This window comes from Rousettus aegyptiacus, unplaced genomic scaffold (assembly GCF_014176215.1).
Source record: "Rousettus aegyptiacus isolate mRouAeg1 unplaced genomic scaffold, mRouAeg1.p scaffold_m13_p_9, whole genome shotgun sequence".
Lineage (NCBI taxonomy): Eukaryota > Metazoa > Chordata > Mammalia > Chiroptera > Pteropodidae > Rousettus > Rousettus aegyptiacus.
This window is the reverse complement of record NW_023416312.1, coordinates 90,077,087-90,101,554: the sequence shown is the minus strand read 5'-3', so window position 1 is coordinate 90,101,554 and position 24,468 is coordinate 90,077,087. Positions and strand designations below refer to the sequence as shown.

At 36.4% G+C, this 24,468-nt stretch overlaps 1 protein-coding gene across 2 annotated transcripts in view; it reads left to right on the top strand.

Moving 5' to 3' along the window:
* Window positions 1-18,983, top strand: part of ATP11C (ATPase phospholipid transporting 11C) — a 160,085-nt gene extending 141,102 nt beyond the window's left edge. Inside the window, exons 26-30 of one of the 2 annotated variants that reach the window (XM_036227331.1) lie at window positions 1,650-1,715; window positions 4,015-4,118; window positions 7,307-7,460; window positions 13,644-13,748; window positions 16,338-18,983. In XM_036227331.1, the coding sequence (XP_036083224.1) occupies window positions 1,650-1,715; window positions 4,015-4,118; window positions 7,307-7,460; window positions 13,644-13,745 (426 nt within the window). In that variant the 3' untranslated portion in view covers window positions 13,746-13,748; window positions 16,338-18,983. The remainder of the gene's footprint in view (window positions 1-1,649; window positions 1,716-4,014; window positions 4,119-7,306; window positions 7,461-13,643; window positions 13,749-16,337) is intronic. The other variant, XM_016131161.2, reaches the window with a different exon arrangement.
* Window positions 18,984-24,468: the final 5,485 nt, after the last annotated feature.

Sequence of the window (24,468 nt, the reverse complement as noted above, 5' to 3'; positions counted from 1 at the left end):
CTTTGGAATTCCCTTCTCTTTCTCCTTCCTTTCCACATGGTAGCATAGTGTTTTGCAGAAAAGCTACCCTGGTCGTACTAGTGCCTTCCCAACAAGCAACTACATGGGTCAGCACCTGCATTGGGATGATTTTGCCCTGGCTGTGCTATAGGAGGGAATTGCTGGTGGGATGAGGTCTTCCCACAGCAACACAGTAGAAAATCAAGCCCACCACCTTGCATGCTGCTTTCACTATGTTCCTTTCTATTCCTGGGCTTCCTCTTTTATGATCATTCATTCTTTACATTCTAATGTGAAGCAAAGCTAAGATTCAAAAAGAATTTACTGAGTACAATGACTATGTCTAGAACCTAGACAGTCGACATCTGTTACAGAAGTGATAGGTTCAGTGGATTTGAATACTTTGAAATTAGGTACTACAGTCAAAACCTCTCTAATTTAGACTGACAGAAGTCAATTTAGTATGAATCCATTAAAATTATTATCACTGAATAACTTTTGAGGAAATACAAATCTAGTATTTTAGAGTAGGCACATAAAGCACTTAACAAGAATTGTACCCTATTAAATCTCTGCATGTCCCCAAGCAAGTCACTTCAGCTTTCCAAGTCAACTTTTCCCATCAGTAAGAAGGGATTAGATTTTATGATTTCTCAGATCCCTTCAGCTTTATGACTAAATCCGTCACTTCTACTTTTTATTTTATTTTTATTTAGCATATAAATTACATAGAGCTAACTCTTGCTTTAAAAAAATGTTGTAAAACAGGTGGATACTCTCCTGCAGGCCTGTTGACATGGTTCATTTTCTCAGCAAATTCTTCAGGTGATGCATGGGGAGCTTCAACCCAGCCTGTGTCCAATTCATCACCCATTTTGAGTTCATGATGTCTGGATTAATTAAATTTTGCTGTATATGTCACCATCCTTCTAAATATTTGCTAAAATTACAGTAAGAGTAAGGACTGCTATCAGCAATTAAACGTAACACCCATGTATGATTTGATCAAATTCTTTTTTTGCTTCTATTAACCTTAATTTTTTGTTTTTATTTTTTGAAAACCTTTACATTTCATTTTCTGTTTTAATGTTATGCATTCAGATCTTGACAGCATTTGGTAAGCATATGTGCCATTCATTGCCATCATTTGGATTTATACATGGTATCTGCTTTTCTTTGATGTGCACATGCTGACAGCTCTTAATATTTACAGCCAAAAATTAGACTGTTTTAGAAATGTGAGTCCATTGGTCTGCAAATTAGTCCTTATTTAAAAGCTTTAGTTTTATATTATAGGAAAGGCTCATATCTCTTCAGAGACATGAGTGATCCATTGACTTGTTTTGACGAACATTACTGTTAGTATAATAGGGTTTTTTCCTACCTTTATCATACCAGCGTTTTCCCTGTTTGGTGCTGCATGGAGTAATGGAAATAAATTCTACCAACCATAAATGTAGTGTACCTGACCAAGAAAATTTAAGGTCACAGTAAAATCTAGGATTTTGGCCTGAACTTTTGACCAGGCATTTCCCTAAAAAAGTCGTACAGAAATCTTTGGCAGTTACACACAATATTAAACTCAGCTTTTTATTTTTTTAGGCAGGCTTGTATATTCTTGGTAAATGTAATTGTAAAATGTTTTTCAGGTGTATGGAAACTGGACTTTTGGGACCATTGTTTTTACAGTCTTAGTTTTCACTGTGACTCTGAAGGTTAGATTTTTATTTACTCAAATATATTTAACACCATTTTTATAATACTTTCTGGTCTTATACTAATACGTGTTTCTTGTCTATTAATCATTATTTTTATTGGAGGTCATATCCAAGTCTGAATGCTTACTAAGATATGTATGATATTAGAGATTTGGACATTTGTATACTACTCGTGATTCATTTTTTACTGTATGTTGTCTGTCTTCTTTAATGTTACATAACTAAGAATGCCAGGCCTTAAAGGGATTTGGGTACTTAAGACAGTTGAATAGGTGTTCACAAGTGAAATAATGTATGCAAAAGAGCTTGGTAATGATGAAATTTTATATAACGTATTCATATTGCCCATATTAGAGATGAAATGCATAAAAAATACAGCAGATAACATACGAGAAGGATAATTTTGGCAAAATCATTTGGAGCCACATAATAATGGTTCTGAAGCCATGATGAGTGCTACCCTTGAGGCTTGTGAGTTGGGACTCTCTTACATTTGGAAGCATAGTCAGATTCTTTTGATAATTCCAATAATAAACACCTCACATGGGGTCCAAGAATAAGTTACCCTTAAATGAATTCCAGTGTGCCTAGTAGTCAGAACTAGAATTCAGAAGTATAATTGACAATAGACTTCTAATAATTTCCCCTCTAAATTTTTATTCCTGGTTAATTTCTTATACCAAGTAGAACTAACATATGTTTACATCTACTCTTTCAGTAATATTTTAGAACTACAAAAAATGTTACAATTCATTTCAGTTCAGCTACTTAGTAGCAGCATGTCCTTGGACAAGTGACTTTCTCAGTAGCTCCATTTCCTCTTCTGTGAAATGGAGATAAAAGTAGCACCTACCTTTCTTAGGTTTTTTTTGTAAGAAGCCAATTAGTGATTAAGAAGTTAATACACACACATACATATACATATACATATATATACACATACACACACACACACGCGTGTGTGTGTGTGTGTGTATGAAACTTAGAATGGGGCCTGGCACATAGAATATGCTCAGTACAATAAATACTAGTTGTTATTTTATTATTTTGTTTCACAGGATCATGATTTGAGGTGGAAACCTCCCCACCCCATTTTTCCCCTTGGCCTTGTGTGTGGCCCCAGGGCTTCCAAGTTCCCTTCATAAAGTTGGCCATACTGCAGTGTCTTTCACGTGTCCCTCAATGATGTCCACGCCCTCTTCTTTGCATGGGTATTATTGTGACATTTTCCCAAGCATCTCAGAGGGTGATAATTCAAGACTGGGTTACATTAACAATGTTATCAACATCCTTTTTATGAGTGAGAAACTGTAACAGAGACCGGAGGACCATGTTACAGCTAATAACAAAACTGAGATACCACCCCCTCTTCAATAATTAAATGCTCTGGATCTTAGTCCCTGTGGCCTTGAAATTTTAAGCAAGTGAAGAAACTGTAACAGCGGAGGACCATGTCACAGCAAGTAACAAAACTGAGATACCACCTCCTGTTCAATAACTTAATGCCCTAGATATTAGTCCCTATGGCCCAGAAATTTTTAAGCAAGTGAAGCAGGCCATAATTTGTGTTTTTAGATTGCATTTGGAAATCCTAGGTTCCACGATCTGAGGAAACAATCATGTTCCCTGGCAGGAACATGAAGGGATTAAAATCTAAGGCAACTGAAAATGTTATTAATTTAATTTAATAGATAACGGGCTTTGCAGTTGAAAATTACACTGCATAGTCATACCCATAATCCATTGCCACATGATGCAGTTATATAGAGCTAGTTTCCTTTGCATTTAGTAACCCCTATCTGTTGTGTTTGAGATATCATGACTCCTTTGTATAGTTTGTATACCCTTCCTAGCTACCTACCCTCTCCTACTGCTTCTCAGTATACCTGCCTCCACCAGCTAGGCCTTCTCCTTTTGCCATCATCTCCCTGGCCACTACTACCTGAGGACTTGGGTCTCCAGACTCCTGGATGTTATCATTACCTCATTCTTTGCCCTTCCTTTAGTTCCGAGTCATCTGTAACCTCATACCTACTAGCTACTTCCCTGATCACATCTCCACACCTGTACTCTAGAATCTAGAGGACTTAGGGCAGAGTCCAGCTCTTTTATACCCTAGCTCTTTGAAAAGCCTGAATTCTGTTCCACTTTTAGTTCCATTCACTTGTGGAAGCATGGCCCAAGCTAGATCCTCCCATAGGTATCATATTGTATACAAGTTATCAGATGCCATAGTATATTATTGCCTGGTGCAGTTTGTACCCATCATGAAATCTCTTGTGTTGTTTCTTTTCAGCTTGCCTTGGATACTCATTTCTGGACATGGATAAATCACTTTGTGATTTGGGGTTCTTTAGCCTTTTATGTATTTTTCTCATTCTTCTGGGGAGGCATCATTTGGTAAGCAACTGTATATGCGTGAGTAATATGTAAATAATAAAATAGGTATATGTATATATACATTGGCTATGCAAGCATTATACTTTTAAAGTTTTGATTATGTAAGTTGGCAGATCTTCAATATTAATGGACTGGAAAATACTTCTAGCCAATAACACTGCTAACTTCAGGTAAGATTTCTAATGTAAGTATATAGACTACATGAGTTACTCAAAAGACCTACTCTTTTGGTAGCTCCTGTCCAAATCTTTCAACTTGAAAGTGTGTAAACATCTCTCTATGAAGTAAAACCATAATTTCTTAACATGGCCTTCCATGCAATTTGATTTCTAGTGGAAATACTGATCCTATAAAGTTTTTTACAATATAGTGGCTACTAGATACATTATTATCTATTGGACCCTATTCTCTCTTTATGGCATATAATTATCCTTCATGTCACTACAGATGTGCTCAAGGTATAGAATATATACCCCTTAATACTCAGAGTGTTATATCTTGAAATCACCATCTCATTTTTTAGGGGTAAAGGCAGAATCTACAGCTTGGCTTTAAAGTTCATTCAATTCATTTTGGTTTAATAAATTTATATTCAGAATTCATTTTGTGCAAGGTACTCTATGGGATATAGAGACGAATAGACTGTACTCCTTACTCAAGGAATTTAGAGTCCATTGAGGGACACATAGCTGTGATGGGAAGAGTTATAAGGAATGAAAATAAGTTAAGTTTTCGTCTTCTTTCCTTACTTCTAGCAGCCTGTCTAGTTGACCCATCAATGCTTCCATAGTCAAAAATCCACATCTTTTGACTCACAAAAATTTAAAACTACAGTCATCCCTTGATATCCACTGAAGATTTCTTCCAGGACCCCTGCAGATACCAAAATCCATGGATGCTCAAATCCCTTATATAAAATGGCATAAAACAATGCACGTAGTCAGCCCTTTGCATCTGTGGACTTCCAATCATGGATCAAAAATACTGTTTTCCCTCTGCAGTTATTTGAATCCATGTATACGAAACTGGATATACAAGGGGTCGACTGTATGTTTACCTGTATTGTTCAAGGGACAGCTGTATTTCTTTTTTAAATATCACAGTTGTTTTCATTAATCAGTGACTTTCCCTGACAAGGATGCCAGCAGCAGAGAACATGACTAAAGTAAGCCGTAGGTTGAGATTCCAGGAGTACATATTTTCACTGGTTTGACAAAATCATACAGAACATTACATGTTATCACAAAGATGTAAAGACCATGTTTATGCTCCTTGAGACTTAATTAGAAAAGACTCTTATTGTTTTGAAAAGCTTTTTTAAATAAAAGCCTTAATAAACAAAAAAATATGAAAACCCTAATCACTTAAGGAAGTACCACTCTAACAAGTGTAATTATAGCATGTATTTGGCACCTATATATATAATTATTGAAGCAATGAACCTGAAGGAAATCTCCATTTTCTTTAATAATATACAAATGAATCAAAGTTGATTAACCAAATGTAGTATACAATTGTAAGCCTGCCAGAGTACCATAATTCTATGAATCTGTGTAATCAGCATCTGAACTAATTATGCAAAATTTCCACAAGAATAAAATGTGTCTAGTAAACTAAACAAGTTTCTAACTCTTACCATAGACTGTTCCTTATTGATTTAAATAAATCTCTTAAGTAATTAAGTCTTCATCGTACCTGTTTTGATTCATTAGAGATGCTGACTAAAAATGAAATATTAATCTTTTGTCACTTATAGTGCTGTCTTTAAGTAGAACTGTCTGAGTTAAGCTGCTACATGAATATAAAATTTATATTATAAAGCAACCAGCAAAGTGTGACTAGAAAATATGGGAAACCTCAGCTGAGTGCTGGTTGCAGTTACTATCTCCGGACATGTTCAACCTGGAGGCATTTTAATACACTCTTCTTTGGGAATGAGCAGTGAAAATGATGATTTCTGAGCCCCAAACCCAGTACAGGAATATCTTCATTTTTTTTTACTGCTCCCCTACAAAGCTCCATAGATGCCATCGAGGTAAAAAAAAATCTAGAGAGATTAATCACAGAGTATTGTGGATACTGTGCGAAGGAATACCCTGTGACTAGCTATCAGCTGTCTTGCTGGATGCTTATTGACTCAGTTAACTGCCTAGAAAATTAGTCAGTGTGCTCTTCAATATGAATGGGCAGAGAGCTCTGCAGAAGTTTTTTTCTATATAATAAGGACCCTAGAAATTTTGTTTAGTCCAGACCTCATAATTTTCTCCACTTTACTGTTCCACTCACTTTTTATTCCTCAGTCTGGTCCTCATATATGCAGAGCCACAATCTTGATTTTATCATGTTCCATAAGAGTGAGGAAACATCAGTTTTTAAATGAGAAATCATTTTATCTTCTGTGAGCACTATGCTTGTTCTAATTAATGGAATCAACCAGTTATCTATGTAGGGCTCCTAATCCAAGGTAGTCTAATGTGAAACCTGACCTCAAGCAGCTGCTATATGGTTTGGCTCATACAGGAGAAGGGAACCTGGCTGTGCTCCTCAGTAGTCACCTAAGAGTTCAGTGGATGACTTGGAAAGAAATCCAACATCAGAATGAGGGGTTCTCCTGGATTTCTGGACTCCAAGGCTTAATATCCTGTTAGCAATATTTTGCTGTCTGTCAGCCTATTTGGCACACACTGGTATTTGTGTATGTGAATGGTAGATGTATTTGTGTATGTGAATGGTAGATGCCTCCCATTTGAGATAAGCTCTACAGTCCTTTTCATTTTTACATAGTAATTTGGAGGGTGGCCTATAAAAATCTTTTAAATTTTCAATATAAAACACAAATCCACTCTCATATTAATAAAACAGCCCTGGAAATGAAATATTAGTTAGCATAAAAATTAACCATCGTTTTTCATGATATCTTTGAAGTTCCAGCATTTTCTAACACAGATTTTTTTAAGTCAGAAGCATTTTATTATCATTTTTCTTTTTTGATTATCATTCCGTTTCTTTCCAAACATTTGATAAATGAAATCTGTTTACTACTTTTGGAACATTCTGAAGAAATTTATTTTTATTAGTGTGGACAAGGAAAATTTCTTTTAAGTAAAAAAGACAGTTTCAATTACACTTCTGTTTCATATGACAGGAACTGATATGTTTTTTCCATTTGTATTTTCTTTCCACTCTAGGCCTTTTCTTAAACAACAGAGAATGTATTTCGTATTTGCGCAAATGCTGTCTTCTGTATCCACTTGGTTGGCCATAGTTCTTCTAATATTTATCAGCCTTTTCCCTGAGATTCTCCTGATAGTATTAAAGAATGTAAGAAGAAGAAGTGCCAGGGTAAGAACTAAGTTTATATAACATCCTGATTTTTGGAAGTGGCTTCAATATCTGCCGTGAACTAAAAACTTATTTAGAGAATTGCATTAGTTACAGCATGTTAAACCCCTCCTTACAGGTTCATCACTTAATTTCCTCTTCTGCATAAAAAGTATAGTAAAAACTTCGTTATCCAATGCAGGTGGTAAGTAGATTCCTTAATAGTGTTCTATGTGACCTTTAGCAGTCCATATGGAGTATCTCAGATGCTCCATATGGAATTTTTAATGGAAAACAAATGACTTCTTTAGCCTAGAATTTTCACACCAGGAATTTACACTCCACACCAACATTCCAGCTTTAACCTTAGCAATTTCTCTTTGGGTTGTTTACAGACTTTTTTTTTCAGTTGATAATCCCAATTCGCCTCTTTCAAATCTTTCCCCTTCCTTTAATTATAGTGCTGCTTAATCTCTGTGTTGCTTCTAGCCCTGTCTGTCCAGCAGTATAATTGAACCAAAGAAAATTCCCTGGATATGATTTCTACATCCTTACCCTCCTGAACACACTTGTAAAAATTCAGTATTGTTTTATAAGTGTGTTTGTATTTTTGCTGCTTAAGTTGTAAATTTCTTGTGGGAACCAAGAAGTTATTACTCTCTGCCAGCCTAATTGCTTGGCCCTGTATTGTCTGATATCTTTTGAACATTTCTTAAAAAGCCTTTGAAGTAAAAAGGGTAGATTAGCCTTGGGGGAAAATTCGTATGGCAAATTTTGACCAACAGGTTAATTAAATATGTCATATTCCTGCCAATACTAGCTAATTTTGCCAAACAAAGACCTGTTTCTGTCATATTGACTTGAACTAGATCTTGTAGCTCCTCCAAGGCAACATTTTCAGGAAATAGTCTAAGCTAGATCTGCCTGACCTATTTGATCAAATTTGCCAACCAATTTAGCCACAAAACCAGTTTGTCTAATTTTTTTTTGACCTATCGAATTGATGGAATCCAGTGGTTGTCATCATGCAGACATAGGGAACTAAAGTGATTATAGTAGGAATATCTTCAGTGATTAGATGTATTAAAGAGGAGCTTCATTGATACAAATCAACATCAGCCCCAATCAAAAGCAGTATACTATCAGTGATTTAAGCCACATTGATTCTTGGTATACAAAGCCAGTCAGTATACAGTTAGTGGTCAGAACTGGCCTTAACTCTCTGCTTCTGCATGCCTTATGGATAGAACTAAACACAACAATATTAACCTAGCTAAAATTGCCTTAGTCTACTCTTTAATCCTTCTAGTAGACCCCCAACTAACTCCCTCTAGCTTGGTGTTTAGTCTTAGGATGGGAAAGTGACATTTACTTGTCTGATTATACCTTAATATCAGTTGAACAGGGGTACAACAAATTGATATAACAGGTTCCTCCCAGAATGACTCAAGTGGCAATTTACATGAAGCCAAATAAAAAATGTCACAGTAAGAAATGGTGTGGGGCCTTGTTATAATATAAAGAATTTTGTCTGGTAAAGATCTCTGAGGTGCTCTTCCATTCTCCTTATTTGGGAGTACATTTTGGGGTGCTCCTACATATTTTTCTTATTTGAGGTAACGGAGCTCATACTAAATAATGGCTTATATCCAGCTTCATGCTCTAAAAATGATACAAAAATCTCAGAAATCAAAGCCTTCAAACATATTATCCTCTTCCTTAGGCCCTTCCTTTAAAAAAATAGATACTGACTGGAGGCGACTTTTACATAAATGGCCATTAAATGGAGGGATGCTACAAAGCAGTCGTGGATAAAGACTTAGAACATTTTCTTTTCATCAAAACAGCAGATTCCTAACTTCTGTTGAAAGCATGGAGCTCTGGGACTACAGCCCTTTTTACATAGCAGCAACAGAATGTTGCCAGGGGTTCAGCATAAAATTTGTTTGCCATGGGTTATCTACGTGATAGGAGGAATTCTAGTGTATGTACTATAGCTTGGCATGCTGATGTGTTAGAAAAACCGGGAGAATTTCCATAATCACCTTCATTTATTCAATCATTCATTCATTTATTCCTACCCTCAATGAACCAATGAACATGTTGAACCACCTAATGATGAACATCTCTCTTTACCATTGTCTGAAAGGCTAAATGGTTTTTCAGACTCTATGGGATTTTTAGAGTTGAAGATGAAACAATATTGTGGGCACTCAGCAGTGGTGCCACTTTTTTTTTTGCCTTGTGAGAAAATACAAGAGCAGAGTAGTACATAAGAATGCATAAAGGCCAACTAAAACCTGACAGCCACGGCTATTATGATGTCACATCTGTTTAGATAAGGCCCTATTTGGCTATATCAAAGAGGCAGAGACCACTTCTAAGATAAAGGAGAAGGAATATCTTGATGACTAACAGTCTGACATCCTGGGTGACTTCTTATTCTGTTCAATATCCCTTGCTAAGGCATTGGCCTTGTTTTAAAGAGAGGCACAAGATTCTTTTACAGTGGGGTAGCCTAATACCTGACAGGTTCCCTAATAGGTAAAAGGGTGTGTCCATACCTGAAAGTAGCCGATCCCCTGACTTCAACCAGTAAATATCTTGGATACTTAGTACACACTGCCAAAAATGCCTGTGATATATAGACTCCAGTGCTATCCTTATGTGGGTCTTGGCAGCTGCTTTGTGAAGGAAACTTAGCGGGTAGTAAAAACATCTCTATGACAGAAGCTAAGCTAAGAAGCTAAGCCATTTACTTTTAACAATTACAAAAGCAGCCTTCTGGTGAATTCCATTCAATTCAGCACACATTTCCTGAGGGCCCACTGTAAGTTAGCTACTACTGTACTAGGTGTTGGTGATTCAGGGATGAATCTGATGAGGCCCCAACTCACAAAGTGTCTCACTCTAGTTAGGTTATGTAGGGGATTCATATGGAATGCTTCTGTTAGCAGGTATAAATCAGAATAGTAGACTCAATGATATGACTCTTTATAATAATTGAAGTATTTCAAGGTTCAAGTCACTACCTCCTGAAGCCTCCAATAAAAAGCCTGGAATGGCAGCCTTCACCACAGCCAAGTTCTATCATCACGGTAGCATTATAAAGAATTCTGCTATCTTCAAAAATAGGTCCCTCATTTCATTTAACTCAAGGGCATAGTTAAGCTGCATATTCCTTGGTTATATTTTCAGTAATGTGCTTAATTTTTAAGCTAAAATCTCATCATTAAGGATCATAGGGCTTTTCTGTAGCTTGTAAATTGACAATGCCATATGCCATACTGCTGACAGTGTCCAATGAAACTATTATTGAACACTGAACAGTGAAGCAGCATGATAATACTTCAAAGGAAATTTAAAGTTTAGGATTTTTGACATTTCAAAAAGTTATGTTCCCCTCTAAGTACAATTATCGGGCTGTCAATCAGTGCAATACACCTCGACTTTCTGGCCAAATAATATCACTCCCCATTTCCAGTGGAGGAATTTTCTACATACCCTTTATGTGAGTTTTACCATGTAAATACCACAACCAAAACGAAGCTTTGACTTGCCTATTGGCCAGGGGAACGCTATGATCTAATGGGAATGAACCTAGCAACACGGCAGTGCCTAGCATGGGATGTCTGCACAAACAAGAAGAAATACTCATTATGTAAAGAACTCTTTCAGAGCGGAAGACAGAAAAAGGAAGAATGTCAGCTCTCTGAGCAAAATCCACAGAGAAAACACTTTGAAAATTTTGGAAAATATAATTTTCCTTATAGTAACAATGGTGACAATCATGATTACTATTGCAATGCTGACAGTATCACATGCAACCATGGGTTCTGAGGATAATGGCCCTGTGAACTGGATTAGACAAAAATAAAGTTGAATCCTAATGTTGTGACTGTTAAGATGGACCTTTATGCATTGGCCTTTTTGACATACTGCTAACTGAGCCGGTGTCAAAGCTTTCTAGGTGACCGCAAAGAAATGTGAAAATTTCATACTGTTTTAGCTCATTATCCCCTGTCCTCCTCGCCTCTCTCCCCCTACCAATTGCTAGCTATATCAATTTTTGATTGCTTTAGATACTCTTTCCATGCTCTCTACTGCCTTCTGCACTTTCGTATTGTCTTTTTTTTCCTTTATAAAGTAACCTAATCTATAAACCCCTAAAATTCCTGCTTCATAGAAATAACTTATATGTCTAACAATTGGACACAAGATTTTGAGTGCACCAAAATGTGCTTATAGTTACAGTCTTAAATAGACAGGCTTGTATATTAAACACAAGGGTGGGGGACTTGGAATCATGTTAATCTTATAAGATTTTTGCCCACAAAATACAAGACAAAGCAATTAAAATTTTCTTTCTGAAACTAAATATTTCTTTAACTTTATCTGATTGTAATTTGCATGTTACCAACTCGTCACCAGTTTTAAAGTAAAATACGAACAGGAGAAAACGTAGTTACATTTAAAACAAAAATAAATCCAAGCATTTGCCTTTAAACGTTTAATTGTTAGACTCTGCTGGACACATGTTACTTTAACTTGTTTCTTTTTTTTAAGCCTGTTTTCCTTAGTTTCTAAGTAGATGATATGGATAATTAATTAGCAGTATTGTTAAACTCATCCCCATAGTCGACCACTCATCTGTTTTTGCTTGGGCAATGCAAAAACCAAGTCTATAAATTAGCTTATAACTTCAGGCACAGAATAAGAATGAAGAAAATAACTTTTAAGATTTTCCAATTAAACTTTGAAGTTTTCGATGCTTACTTTTTCTGTGTGTTCTAAAGGAAAAATTCATAGCTCTTTAACCTACCCTTTAAAGAGATCCCTGTAGGAAAAAGGAGGAAAGCCATCAAATGATGTTAGCATAAGGGAACTTAAGCATTGGCTCAGAGGCAAATGGTACAAAAGTGTGGTTTCACCAGATGTTTTCCCATTGTGTTAGGTTTGATTAGGTTTTTAACCTGCAGCTACTCAAGGGCAGTCAGTCCCTTCATATTGTATCTGTGTAGTTGGATAGGGGAGATAGTCACTTCAAAATAGATTGGTGATGGACCCTGGACATAGCTCTCTGACCAATGGATTCTGAACAGTGTAGCTTAGTGAATTAATAATTAGAAATAAGCCTTATTTCAATGAGAAACATATTCTTAAATTATTTTATTCTAAATAGTAAATTTTCCCTTTAACAAAATAATTTTAAATCGATATACAGGGGAAAAGTAGTTTGCACATATAACAGACTATTTCTAACTCTGACTCTACTTTTACTTGAGAAAGTATCGTCTTCAAAACTAACATGTCATTTCAACTTCGAATTCTCAAGGTTTCTTTTTTAAATGTCTTACATTTCAGAGAGTATTTACTTTTTTTGGTTTCTGCATTTCTCTTTTTTCTACTGCAATTTTCCACCTTTTGTGCAATTGTGAACAAGGTAACGAAACGCCTCCCTTCCTCAGGAACATCTACTATCTTCATGCTTTCTCAAACTTCCAGCAATCACAGTTTCTCTTGGAGTGAATAAGGTGATTTCCTTTCTTAATGTACCAACTTGCTTGCATTTTCATTTGCTTGATACCATTTTCTGATTCTTTATGAAAAATTACTTCTCATGAATCATTTTTATATCTTCTATTGATACTTAAGAGTATTTCATCATTTTCCTTTAATCATTTGTTCATCTTCTCAAATTGTCACACTAGAGAGAAAGTGATTTTAAAAAACTTGGACAGTAAGTCTCTGGTCCCATTAGATTCCTAGTATGCAATAGAAGCCACGGCGTGTTAATCTGTTCACCAAGACAGGAATGTTTTTGTGCAAATTTCTCTTTGTTTGATACACTGACAGCACTGGCACAACTCTCAGAGGTGTTCACCAAAAGGATGGTAAGGTTTACTAATCAAACCATATTGACTCATCTACCACATAACCTACCAGTGTCATTTCAAAAACCCAAGTTTGCCACATACTACTAATGTTTGTATCCTTCTACTGTGAAAACAATTCAAGTTGGAGACTTTCTTAGGTCTTTAAATGTATTCATTTCAATGTTATGCATTTGCTGTAGTGTAATCATTTGTATCTTTGGTCAGAAGAGTAGTCTATAGGAAATGATTTTCTTCTTCTACATTTTTATCACCAAGTAGGTTTGACCAGTCTTCAAATCCTTTAAGTATCTTTGCCTCACTATTACAGAGAAATCTGAGCTGTAAACACGCATCTGATTCATTATCCGCCAGACCTTCAGTCAGACCTCTTCTTTTACGAACATTCTCAGACGAATCTAATATATTGTAACAGGTACCTAGTGTTAAGCGGGCTGGCTTTAAAGAAACAGATTAACAGCATTATAAAGAAAAAATGAAAATATCACTCTCTAAATTTTCTCTGCTGTTGGTGTGGTGAACTTTATACTGTTCTTTGCAAAAATATAAAGATGCATTACTTGGAATATGGGGAAATACATATTTCAAAGTTGCTAAGCCCCCAAATAAAATTTTTGGCATTTTACAGAGCTGAAGAGAAATACAATATATTTAATTTGTAAGGGACAAGTAGTCATGGCAATGCTGTCATGTAAAAATGCTCATTAATACTGATCAGGAAATATAATTTTGATTTTAAAATGCCATTTGGAAAATTGAAAATAAATATTCCAAAATTGCATCTGTATACTATCAAGTCAATTTAGCCTTGCATGTTCTTTTGGGAAGTATGTGAAAATAATTCAGTGTGTTTGTATCTCCATGTGCTGTGTCTGTGTTTGCAGGTATACACTTAATGTCCTTGTAAATGTCTGATCCCCAAATATATATTAATGAGCCACTCTACTGTAATCACTTTTTAATGTCAAGTTTTATTCTAGCTAAATGTTTCAACTTGCAGAGGTAAAGTCTTTCCTAGCCATTCAGGGGGATGCTAGTCTAATTATATAGACTGCTTCATAATTTTTCCCAAAATGAGTAAATTCATTTTCTAACATATTCTTTCATTTACCCCCAAAAGTATTCGGAGAAATTGATATGTTATGGGGGGAATCCTTGAACTCAGAATGACTCCTCCATGTGGATTCTGTTTCCCACTGCAGTGGCTTCTGTCACCCCAGACCTTTATAAGTCTGTTATCCATCCATGGGAATTTAGAGTAATTCATGAATGAGATTTACAAGCTTGTCAGCTTGGAAACAACTCTAAAGAGCTTAGGGCTGGGCTGTCTTTCATGCACACATAAAAATTAATGTTCATCACGAAGGAAATTGCAGATCAGTTCACTTGGAAGCTAACAATTGTGAGTCTACCTCATAGGCCCACTTTTTCATCAGCTATCGACTTCCCCACCCTCAAGAATGAATACTGAATAGTTTGATTCCGTTGGTTCTTCTGTCTCCTACAGTTCATCACAGTCTACATCTGCAGTGTTATTTTGGAAGCTGATTCATTTTGCCTCGGTCATCATCTTTTTCCCCATTTTGAGCAACGCAACTGCTTATATTTTCCCTCAGTAGGGAATCGGCTTCCCAGTAGCCTTCAGAGCCTTTGACCCTCTTGTTCCAGATAGCTTTTTCTTAAGCTGTCTGGTGCATTTAAGCTGTACCGTTTCCAGTTCATTTTGTATCCCCCTGGATTGCTTTCTTTAGCTTGGTCTGTGGTTTGAGGGACTAGTCTGGGTAGCAGACACTGCTACTGCTTTTGGCCTCTCCAGGGCCTTAACTCCTACAATGCCTGTCATAGAACTGAGGAAGTTGTGGGGGGGTTTGAACCATTATTTTATTTATTATGTATTTCTTCCAGGAATATATTTTCATGTGGCATTACTTCTCCAAGAAAAATGTTTGGCAGTTAGTTTAGCCCCACTGAGTTTGTCCTTTGGTTGATAAGGAAACAGCGTGACACATTTTAGAAGTTCCCAATATGAATAGCAATCTTATTTTGGTTAGAGTCACCATGACCCTGTTATCTGAAAAACTAATATGAGAGTATGAAACATAAAAATGAATGGAAGGTACTCTAGAGGACTTATAATCCAACCATAGAAAGGAAGGTACACCAAAATGGGAAGAAAATAGCACAGCCTTTAAAGCCCCTCATTACTCAGGTTTTAAAAGGTTGGATTTTAGAGGGAAGAATCAAAGTAACACCCCTTCCCTTGACATAGGACTTAAACCTTTCAGTATACCTATTCACACACATGATCATTTGTCCTATCATGTCCCATCTCAGTCATAGCATTTGATAATATTTAGAAGACAGAGAAGAATCTACAGGTTTCTTAGGGACATTTCTGTGGTTTCTTTTCTAAGAAGACAATGAATAAGAAAACAGAAGAGTCCGTTGACCCTTAGATACATAAATCTACCAAAAAGAAAATTAACTTCAATTTTATAGAACAGAAACATGTGTCTTTCAGTAAAGGAAAAATATTTTCATAATAGTCTTTCAAAACTAAATATATCTTCAGACTTTGTGAAAATTAACATCCAAAAAACAGTAATCAATTCATTCATTCAGCATGTCCTGACACTGCTAGATGCTAGAGATAGAAATATCAATAAAATGTTCCTGTTTTTAGAGGATGAGATCTTGATGAGGTAAGCCTCTGCTAGGGTGGATAGTCTTCGTGGTAACGATCAGGAGAACCCTGGAGTAATCCAAAAGCAAAAGCAAGTCTGAATCTAGTCAGCTGACAGATCATGAAAGAACTAAAAACTGGTGATTGTGTCACTCTTTCTTTTTCTCTGCATGTGAATAAAACTTGGCACTTTGTTGAGACAGTTGCTTTACTCTCATAACAAAATTTGCTACTTCATTTATTTCTGAAAATGCTAAACAGATGGTTTCACATTGTTATTATTAAAATAAACCTTTTAACTCTATATTTTAAATTTTTCAGAATCCGAATCTTGAACTGCCTATGTTATTGTCCTTCAAGCATGTTGACAGTGGTTACAGCTAAAAAAGAAAACGAAGAAACAACTACAAAAAGTTATCATCTCAGGATACTTGATATGCAACAAACTAAACCACTCTTATGCCTAGGGTTCAGAATACATGTTCATTAAAATACCAAATGACTTTTCTTAAGCATTTACAGTTATTGTACGTAGCCGTTATGGCCAAAGCTCTAAGTTACAAAATTATATGAAAGTTGAAAGCAAGAATATTTAGAATTTCTGGTTTTAGAATAATATAATTACCAAATGGGTGCTCTTTTAACCCATGAACTCTGAATGGAGTTAAATACAGTAGTATGAATTAGAAGTTATGCAATGGGAATGGATAGACTTCACTATTTTTTTCTTTCTTTTTTTTATTTTTTTATTTTTTTGCCTGGTGGAAGAAATAGGCTGTTTGGATCACATTTCTTATGTCTGCTGAATGATCCTAAATTATTTTTCAAACATATGAAACGAATACTTGAAAATACAGGAAGACTGAATGTTATCAATGCATCAGATAGAATAGTTAATCTTTTTTGTTCACCCACATGCTAATTTTGTCTTTATAGAATATCCTTGCCAAAAAAAATACCTTGAACACTTGTGTGGAAAGAATGTTCTGGATATTTTTGTGAGAATCAAAAAATATATATTTTATTTTTTTTCTTCTGAATTGAATCCCATTTAATGGGTATATGGCTGCTAGATTTGAAAATAAAACATTCCCGATTACTTAGTAACCCCTCAGAATAGTTAAGATATAACAGATTTTTCCCATATAAGTTTTACTGAGATCTGAGGGAAGGTGGGCAAAACCATAGTTACATGAAAGCAAAGGTCATTCTGAACATCGGTCTTTTATAATTTTTTGTAGAGAGGAAAGAAGAATAGTTTATTTCAAACTGAACGGTTTTTGAAAGATGCTACATTTGTGCATATATGCAGCACTTTTTTTTTCCAACTTACCTGTTGGAAAGGAAGGGTCCATCCCAAGATGGTGTTTTGGCCTGCAGAGCCATGACTCTGAACATGAATGTTATCTCTCTCAGCAAACTTGGCTGGGTAGTGATCTAACTCTAAACCATGAGATTCACCTTGATAAAGTCCTTGACTTACTAGACTAGAAGGAGATTTTAGCCTCCTAATGAGTCCACTTAAAACATGAAAGTAAATGTGAAATGTCTTTATTATATGTTATAATTAAGCGCTTTTTTTATTGGTTGTAAATCACTTGACTACTAGATTGAAATGATCTTTTAAAAAGTGTTTTCATACCAGTTTCCATTTTTGGTTGTCTTTCCGGCATGCCTGTACTATTATTATTAGTGTTTATATTGTACCTTGATTTGGAAAAGTATTGGTTTCAATCTTAGCAGTGTATTTATATAGTCCATATGGCACATTTGATTCATATATATTTTGTCTTAATGTTTTGGTGTAATTTTTATTAAATTCTAGAAAGGACATAATTTCAGTTATCAGAAACCATTCCATCATTACTGACCTATTTCCACTATTTTATTTGTTCTCATCTATCAGTATTATTTTTGAGTGTTTTGTTGAGTGTCATTCACACCTTACCCCTAAGTGTGCTGTGTTCTGATAGCCTGTATTTGAGGCAGTCTGTTGAAAACAAAGTCTATATATCCTTTGCCTATTCCAAAGAGCTAAAAATAATCAGACCCAGGAAAGCTTTTGATGCTTTGTTGTTCTTATTGGTCATGTTCTTGTTAGAGTTGCTATATTGTTGTTGTTTTACATGAGAACTGCAGGTACTGTGAATATAAACAAGAACCACAATAGATAAAGAGGCTCGTTTAATGCAGAACCATTGGAGATTTGACTTAATCAGAATATCCATGGTAGTAGAAATAAAATTGATGGCATATAAAATTCCTTGCAGCCAGGAAGAAAGATGAGTAAGGAGGATTTAGAGTCATGTCTCAGCTACATAATACAATGCAGTTCAAATTCATGATGGCAGTGATGTGTGATATGGTTTAGATCCTTGAAAGGAACCTGACTTCCCTTTTTGAAAGAGACATTTTGTTAATGAACTAAAAATGGCTAGTGTTGGGTTAACAGATGGAATAACTTGAAATAAGCCATCCAGTATGCCTAGCAATGTAACTTAACCACCTTATTTTATGACACAGAAAGGGGGAAAATGTAACAATAGGATCATATATCCATCATTTAAATCATTTTGAACTACAAAATGTCTTTGTAATTTCACAACTGTTGTCCCTTGTTTGAGGATGTTACCTACTAAACTGAAAACGTAAATTCCATACCTACCACATTTACACCAGCAACAGTTTAAATGTAAGCCTAAATTTGCAAAATTCATAATAATTTAGTGATGGAATTTTTTAATATGAGTATATAAATGTGCAAATTTTATGCAAGTGTTGACAAAATCATTTTTCAGCTTGCAAAATGGGACCGCAATATTACATTTTTCACTTAAGCTGTTTTTTACATCTACGTTGTTGCTTTCTATAATGAATGTGAATGCCATCTTTTATGACTGCAACTTGCCTTTTCATTACAGAAATTTTTGTTTGATGTAATCAATAAACTTTGTTATGATATTGATATTTTAGCCTCTTTTGTGGAAAGTCTAAGTTTGACAAAAACAATATGGAAGCAATTTGGTCATGGGAAATAGGTTTCTAATATCCTCTTTGGCAGTACAAATCACAAAAGATTAGCCATTTCTGTATGTGTTCAACTGGCATTTTAGGGCAGTACCTAATTTGAGGAGGTTATGATATTGGCAGGAGTTTTGAATAAGACTATATCTTGTTATTGCATGGATAAAAATCCAGCCAAATCAGCAAATACATATTGAAAGTCTACTATTTGCTTGGCAGCGTGATTGCTGCTGCCCACGCATTGCAGATGGTGTGATGTATGTGGTCTGTGTCTCAATCCCATTGAAATCAGTTTGATTCTTAAGTAGCCACAGATGCAAAGATTTTACAATAGCTTGAAACTTGCTCCAAAATGTGTGTGGATACCTCTCTCTCCCTCTTCCCCTCTCCTCCTCTTCCCCACTCTCTCCTACTTCCCTCCTCTGACATTGCTCAGCCGGCATCCAAGGCCTTATAAAAGTCCCTTTTGAAAATCCCTGCTCTCATTGACTGCTAAGAAACTGAAGTTTCTCCACTATAGTTGGATATATTGCATTTTTACTCTTCAGTCTCTGATTTTGTAGCCTTTTATTTTAAGTGAGAAATATGCTGTATTTGGAGGTGAGACCTGCATTAAAATTTCAGCTTTGTCACTCAGAGCCATTTCCTTATCAGTCCTCTTTCTTCTCACCTGTGAAATAGTGTCTTGGGAGTGAGGGATGATCAAATGAGGTAAAGGATCAAAATTGCTTTGTAAAATGTCATTTGCTATTCAGATGAAAGCATTTTTATATTAAGGGTTTTTCATTGTTTTGACTTTTTAAATGAATGGTTGTCATTTACCAAATTTTCATTGATGTGTCTTAGATGCTTTCTACCTTCTCGGAGTTAGTCTGTTCAGGCTCCCTTCCCTTCCCCCATCCAGCCTTGTGGGGAGCTGTCTCACTGCTGAGTCTGCCCAGGATTGGCCAATAATGTAAGTATTGTGAAGGTCTTGAGTGGTTTGGCCTCTTCAACAAGAAGCACATGCAAAGGTTAGGGGCTGAGGTTATCACTATGGTTATTCAGTGAATGTGTCCATGGCTGAAGTGCTGAATGCATACTAATGAAGCTTGAGGGCTGAGTTCTGGGAATAGTTGTCAGAAAAAGGGGGGGGGCTTAATTATTTCACAACATTTTTTATTAATTTGACACATTTTTCCCAGCAACTGATGGGAAAGGAAATGGTTCAGTTCCTAGTACATGGACCTTTTGTGTTGAAGAAATGTTGCTGTGTGTATCAGCAAGCGCTCCTCTCTGGGACCTTAGGAGCAAGTGCTACAAGCAGGCCTCTTGCCTGAAAGGAACAGTGCACCTCTTAGTGGGCCAGAATTCCTGCTGGCAGCAGGTCTTTGGCCTTGGCTCTTGGGTGGGGAGGGGCAAAGGATGCTGCTCATGGCTAAAATGCCTGCTGCTACTTTGGTCTCTTCGTCAATTTGCAAGGGCATATTTCCTACCAGTAAAGCCACTAAAATCTCAACTGATATTAGCTAACATATATACAGCACTTATTATGTGCCAGGCACTGTAATAACTTTCCATATAGTCACTCATTTAATAATCCCAACAACCCTATGCACATTTCTTAATTTGACAGATAAGGAAGATGAGTCACAAACCAAAGTCACACAGTTTGGTAAAGTCAGACTTTGAACCCAGGTATTCTGACTAGAGTCCATACACTTAACCAGTACACTATTCCCATCGTTATACCATCCCTAGTGGCATGAATAAAGCATCACTATTAATGCAAAATATTAATGTTAACCATGAGAAAGCATCAGACAGACCCAAGTTGAGAGATAATATATACAATAATTGGCTTGTAATCTTCAAAATTATCAAGACCATGAAAGACCAGACTAAGCACCCAGATGACGAAAACAAAATGACATAACTAAGTGCAGCATATGATCTTCAGTTGGATGCTGGACCCGAAATTGGACATTAGTGCAGTAACAGGTGAAGTTCACTATGTGGTATGTATATTACATAAAATTGTAAGTTATGTTAATGTTAATTTCCTGAATTTCATGCTGTGATATATGTTTTTGGAAATTGAGTGGAAAGTATGGGAATTCTTTCTACTATTTTTGCAACCTAAATCTGAAATTATTTCAAAATTTTAATTTTAAAATTAAAAAGTTAAAACAATGAAGCATAAAAATAATGGGAGAGAACATTAGATTGAACTGACCATAGAAGACTAAAATGTAACTTATTAGCTAATCTGCATAGTACTTTTCAGAATGCTTTTACATACCTCATTTAATCTTCATAACAGCCCTATGTAGAGATCATTAAACTCCAGCTTCTTACAGATAAAGAAGCAGGCTCAGATAGGTTAATTATCTTGCCCCTGGTCCCACAAGACTGAACCCAGATCTGACCCACACGTTTCCCACTATGCCACTCTGTGCAGTTTGGGACTCCTAAAGCATGTCCCACTGGACCCAGAATGATTTAAAAACTAACTGCAGTCACTTACCTTATAAGCCCGTCAATGCCCCAGGCTCAGGTTTTCCTTTTTGTCCCTACACTGAGCTTCCCTCAAGTACTACTGATTTAGGTGTCCCAGGCAAGTTTTAGCCTAAGTAGGTTCTCTGGTTAAATAACTTCGGGAAGTTCTACGTATGAAGTTACAATGCATTCTAGAAATTAAAGTCTCTGAAAGACGTAATATTAAAGCCATTCGATTTTGTTTAACCCACTTTTTTCCAAACACTGAACCGAGGAACCCATTTTGCATAGCCCATCTAACAACATCATTGGATACCAGTTCTCTGTGAAACATATTTTGAGAAATAATAGGTTCTCTACACGGGAATTATATGAATCATACTCTTTCCTCTCGATGGAGTTCATTTTATGATCTGGGAAAAATGTAAATGAAAATAGTTTTTAAGCCAAGACCATCAGTCAAGGTCCAAACTGGGGGACAGACCATTCCATGTATTTAGAATGGAGGGAACTTAATACAGGGAATTGATTACATATATGACAGCAGAGCTGAAAAGCTGACTGGGTACTCTGCAAAGCAGCCCAGAGATTAGAAGGAGTAGGAGGGCAGAACCACTTTGGTTAGGGAGACAAAGAGGAGGTAGAGATCTTGGATCCTATGGCCTGGTTACTTGATGGAAATGGGACTCACTGTGGGCCTATCTGAAGCAGGGAGGCCACAGAGGCTCAGCCACTATTGCAGATGTGGCCTGAGGTAGAAACACTCTGGCTTCTCTTGCCTATACCCAGGCTGCCAGGCACTACCTTCAATTGGCTGGACTCAGCTGGAAGCAGAGGTAACATAGGAGCCTGGAAAACAGTTGGAAGGGTCACTCCCCATCCCTACAGTGCAGAGCAGAGCAGGGAGGATGAGGAATGTATCTCAGGGAAAACAGGCCCAGAGCTGGCACATAAAGGATTTAAGGGGTCAGGTACAAATTTAATGTTAATTATAGTTGAGTATTTAAACATAAAGATGAAACTTTAAGGGGCTAGGTTTTAGCCCCTTTATAAATGTCACTCTTTTAATTACCATATGAAGAAAATAAATGCGGAGAAACTAATCTGAACTCATTTCTGTAATATATTTAGTGTGATACAGATGATAAATTTTTATGGATACATAGATTAATGGAATTAGAAGGCACTTGTGTAATACTGCCTTCTCAATTAGTAATAAAGACACTTTAGCATTAATAAAAATGAGCTAAATGAAAGAGTAAGCATACCTAGATAAATGAGGTTCACCTACATCATATTCAAAATTCAAGAACAACTCATAAGGGCCTGGATAAAAAGCTGCAGTATTTAGCACAAATGGAATAATGTTCCCTCTCTTCGGTTCCTGCCTCTACCCATAAATGCTTCTATGTAGCATTTGAAACAGGGTTTCTGCTCCTTTCCACCTACTCAAGTATACTGCAAACTGGTGAGCCTGGTGTGGGTACCCCATCTTAAGTGGATTTTAAATACAATTCAGGAAAGGTCATTTTGGCCTCAGGCTAGGCCAAGATTTAAAATGCAACTTTGCAAATAATGGATGGGTGTATTTTTATGGCCTAGAGCCTGCCATACTGGGACCATAAATGGTATTTAACAAATGTGTTAAATTAATACATTTTTTGTCTGACTGATGCCTGAGCCTATTTCTCAACTGGTTTTGAACTCAGAAGGCAGTGAGATATGACAATATTTGGGGGGAGTGTTCACATTTTCCACTTTACATTCTCCAAATTTAGATAGCCCTGAGCTCATTACCTTAAGAAGTATAAAGCAGCGGAAAAGCATAAAACTACCTGCACAACCTTTTGGCTTCTGTGTTTCAAGGTGGATCATTAACAAGAATGTAGGTTTGCAGAGGAGAGAGGAGCACCATGGGCTAAAGTGTCCTAGAATTAACATTATTACAGAGCTTTTCTCCAGTTTGCTGGAGGAGACATGAGAAAGGCGTCTCTGAGTGCAAAGAACAGGAAAGATATACTCTCCTACCAAGCAGCACCTTCAGAGAAACAGCAGGAATGGAAAGATCAACAGTGGAGTGCCTCCAGGCAGGCAGGATCCTAGCCAGCCTTAGCACAGACTTCAATGCCCCAACTTGACAAGAGCTGGGAGAGCTGCTGGCTATAAGAGACACTGTGTGGATTGGGATGATGGACCTCTCAGGTGTTAAGGTGTGGGGATGGTTGAGGGCCAGATAGGTGCCTTCATCCATCTCCAACACCTTGACACTGCATTAGAACCATAGTACAACTCAAGAAAGGGGACCCAGGGATGATTATTTTCATTCATTCATTCATTCATTCATTCAGGCAGGCAGCCCAGTAGGATAGGAGCTAGGCAGGGTCAGAATTGAATTTAATTAAAAATTCTAAGAATATTTTTGAGCGCACACACCCACGCATTTGCTACGTTTCCTTAATAGCCACCTTACATATTTTTAAATCCTCTCTTTCACCCTGCGCTGCCAATGTTTACCTAATTATATTTTCTAGATAACTGTGATTTACTCATTTAGGCATCACAACTTTTTCTCTAGATCATTTTGGGCGGAAGTCTTTATACTGTCTTCTCTGCCGTCATATGCAGAAGACACAATACCTCCTCATCCCTTGATGACACTGGGTCATCATTGTGGATATCCAGTGCAATGCCAGGCAAGAAGTACAGTGGTGCCCACATTTTGGCTCCTCCACACTGCTTGGCTTTAAGAAAATACCAATATCTTTCTATAGTCATTCTGGCACCTTCCTTGCTCTCATCAGTTGTTATTATTCTTGCTATGTCTATATTTGCTTTCTTCCTCTTTTTTAAAATCATAGTCGTTTATTTTTTGCATTTTTTTTCAATTACAGTTGGCATTCAATATTATATTAGCTACAGATACAAAGTGATCCACCCAATAAGTCTAGTA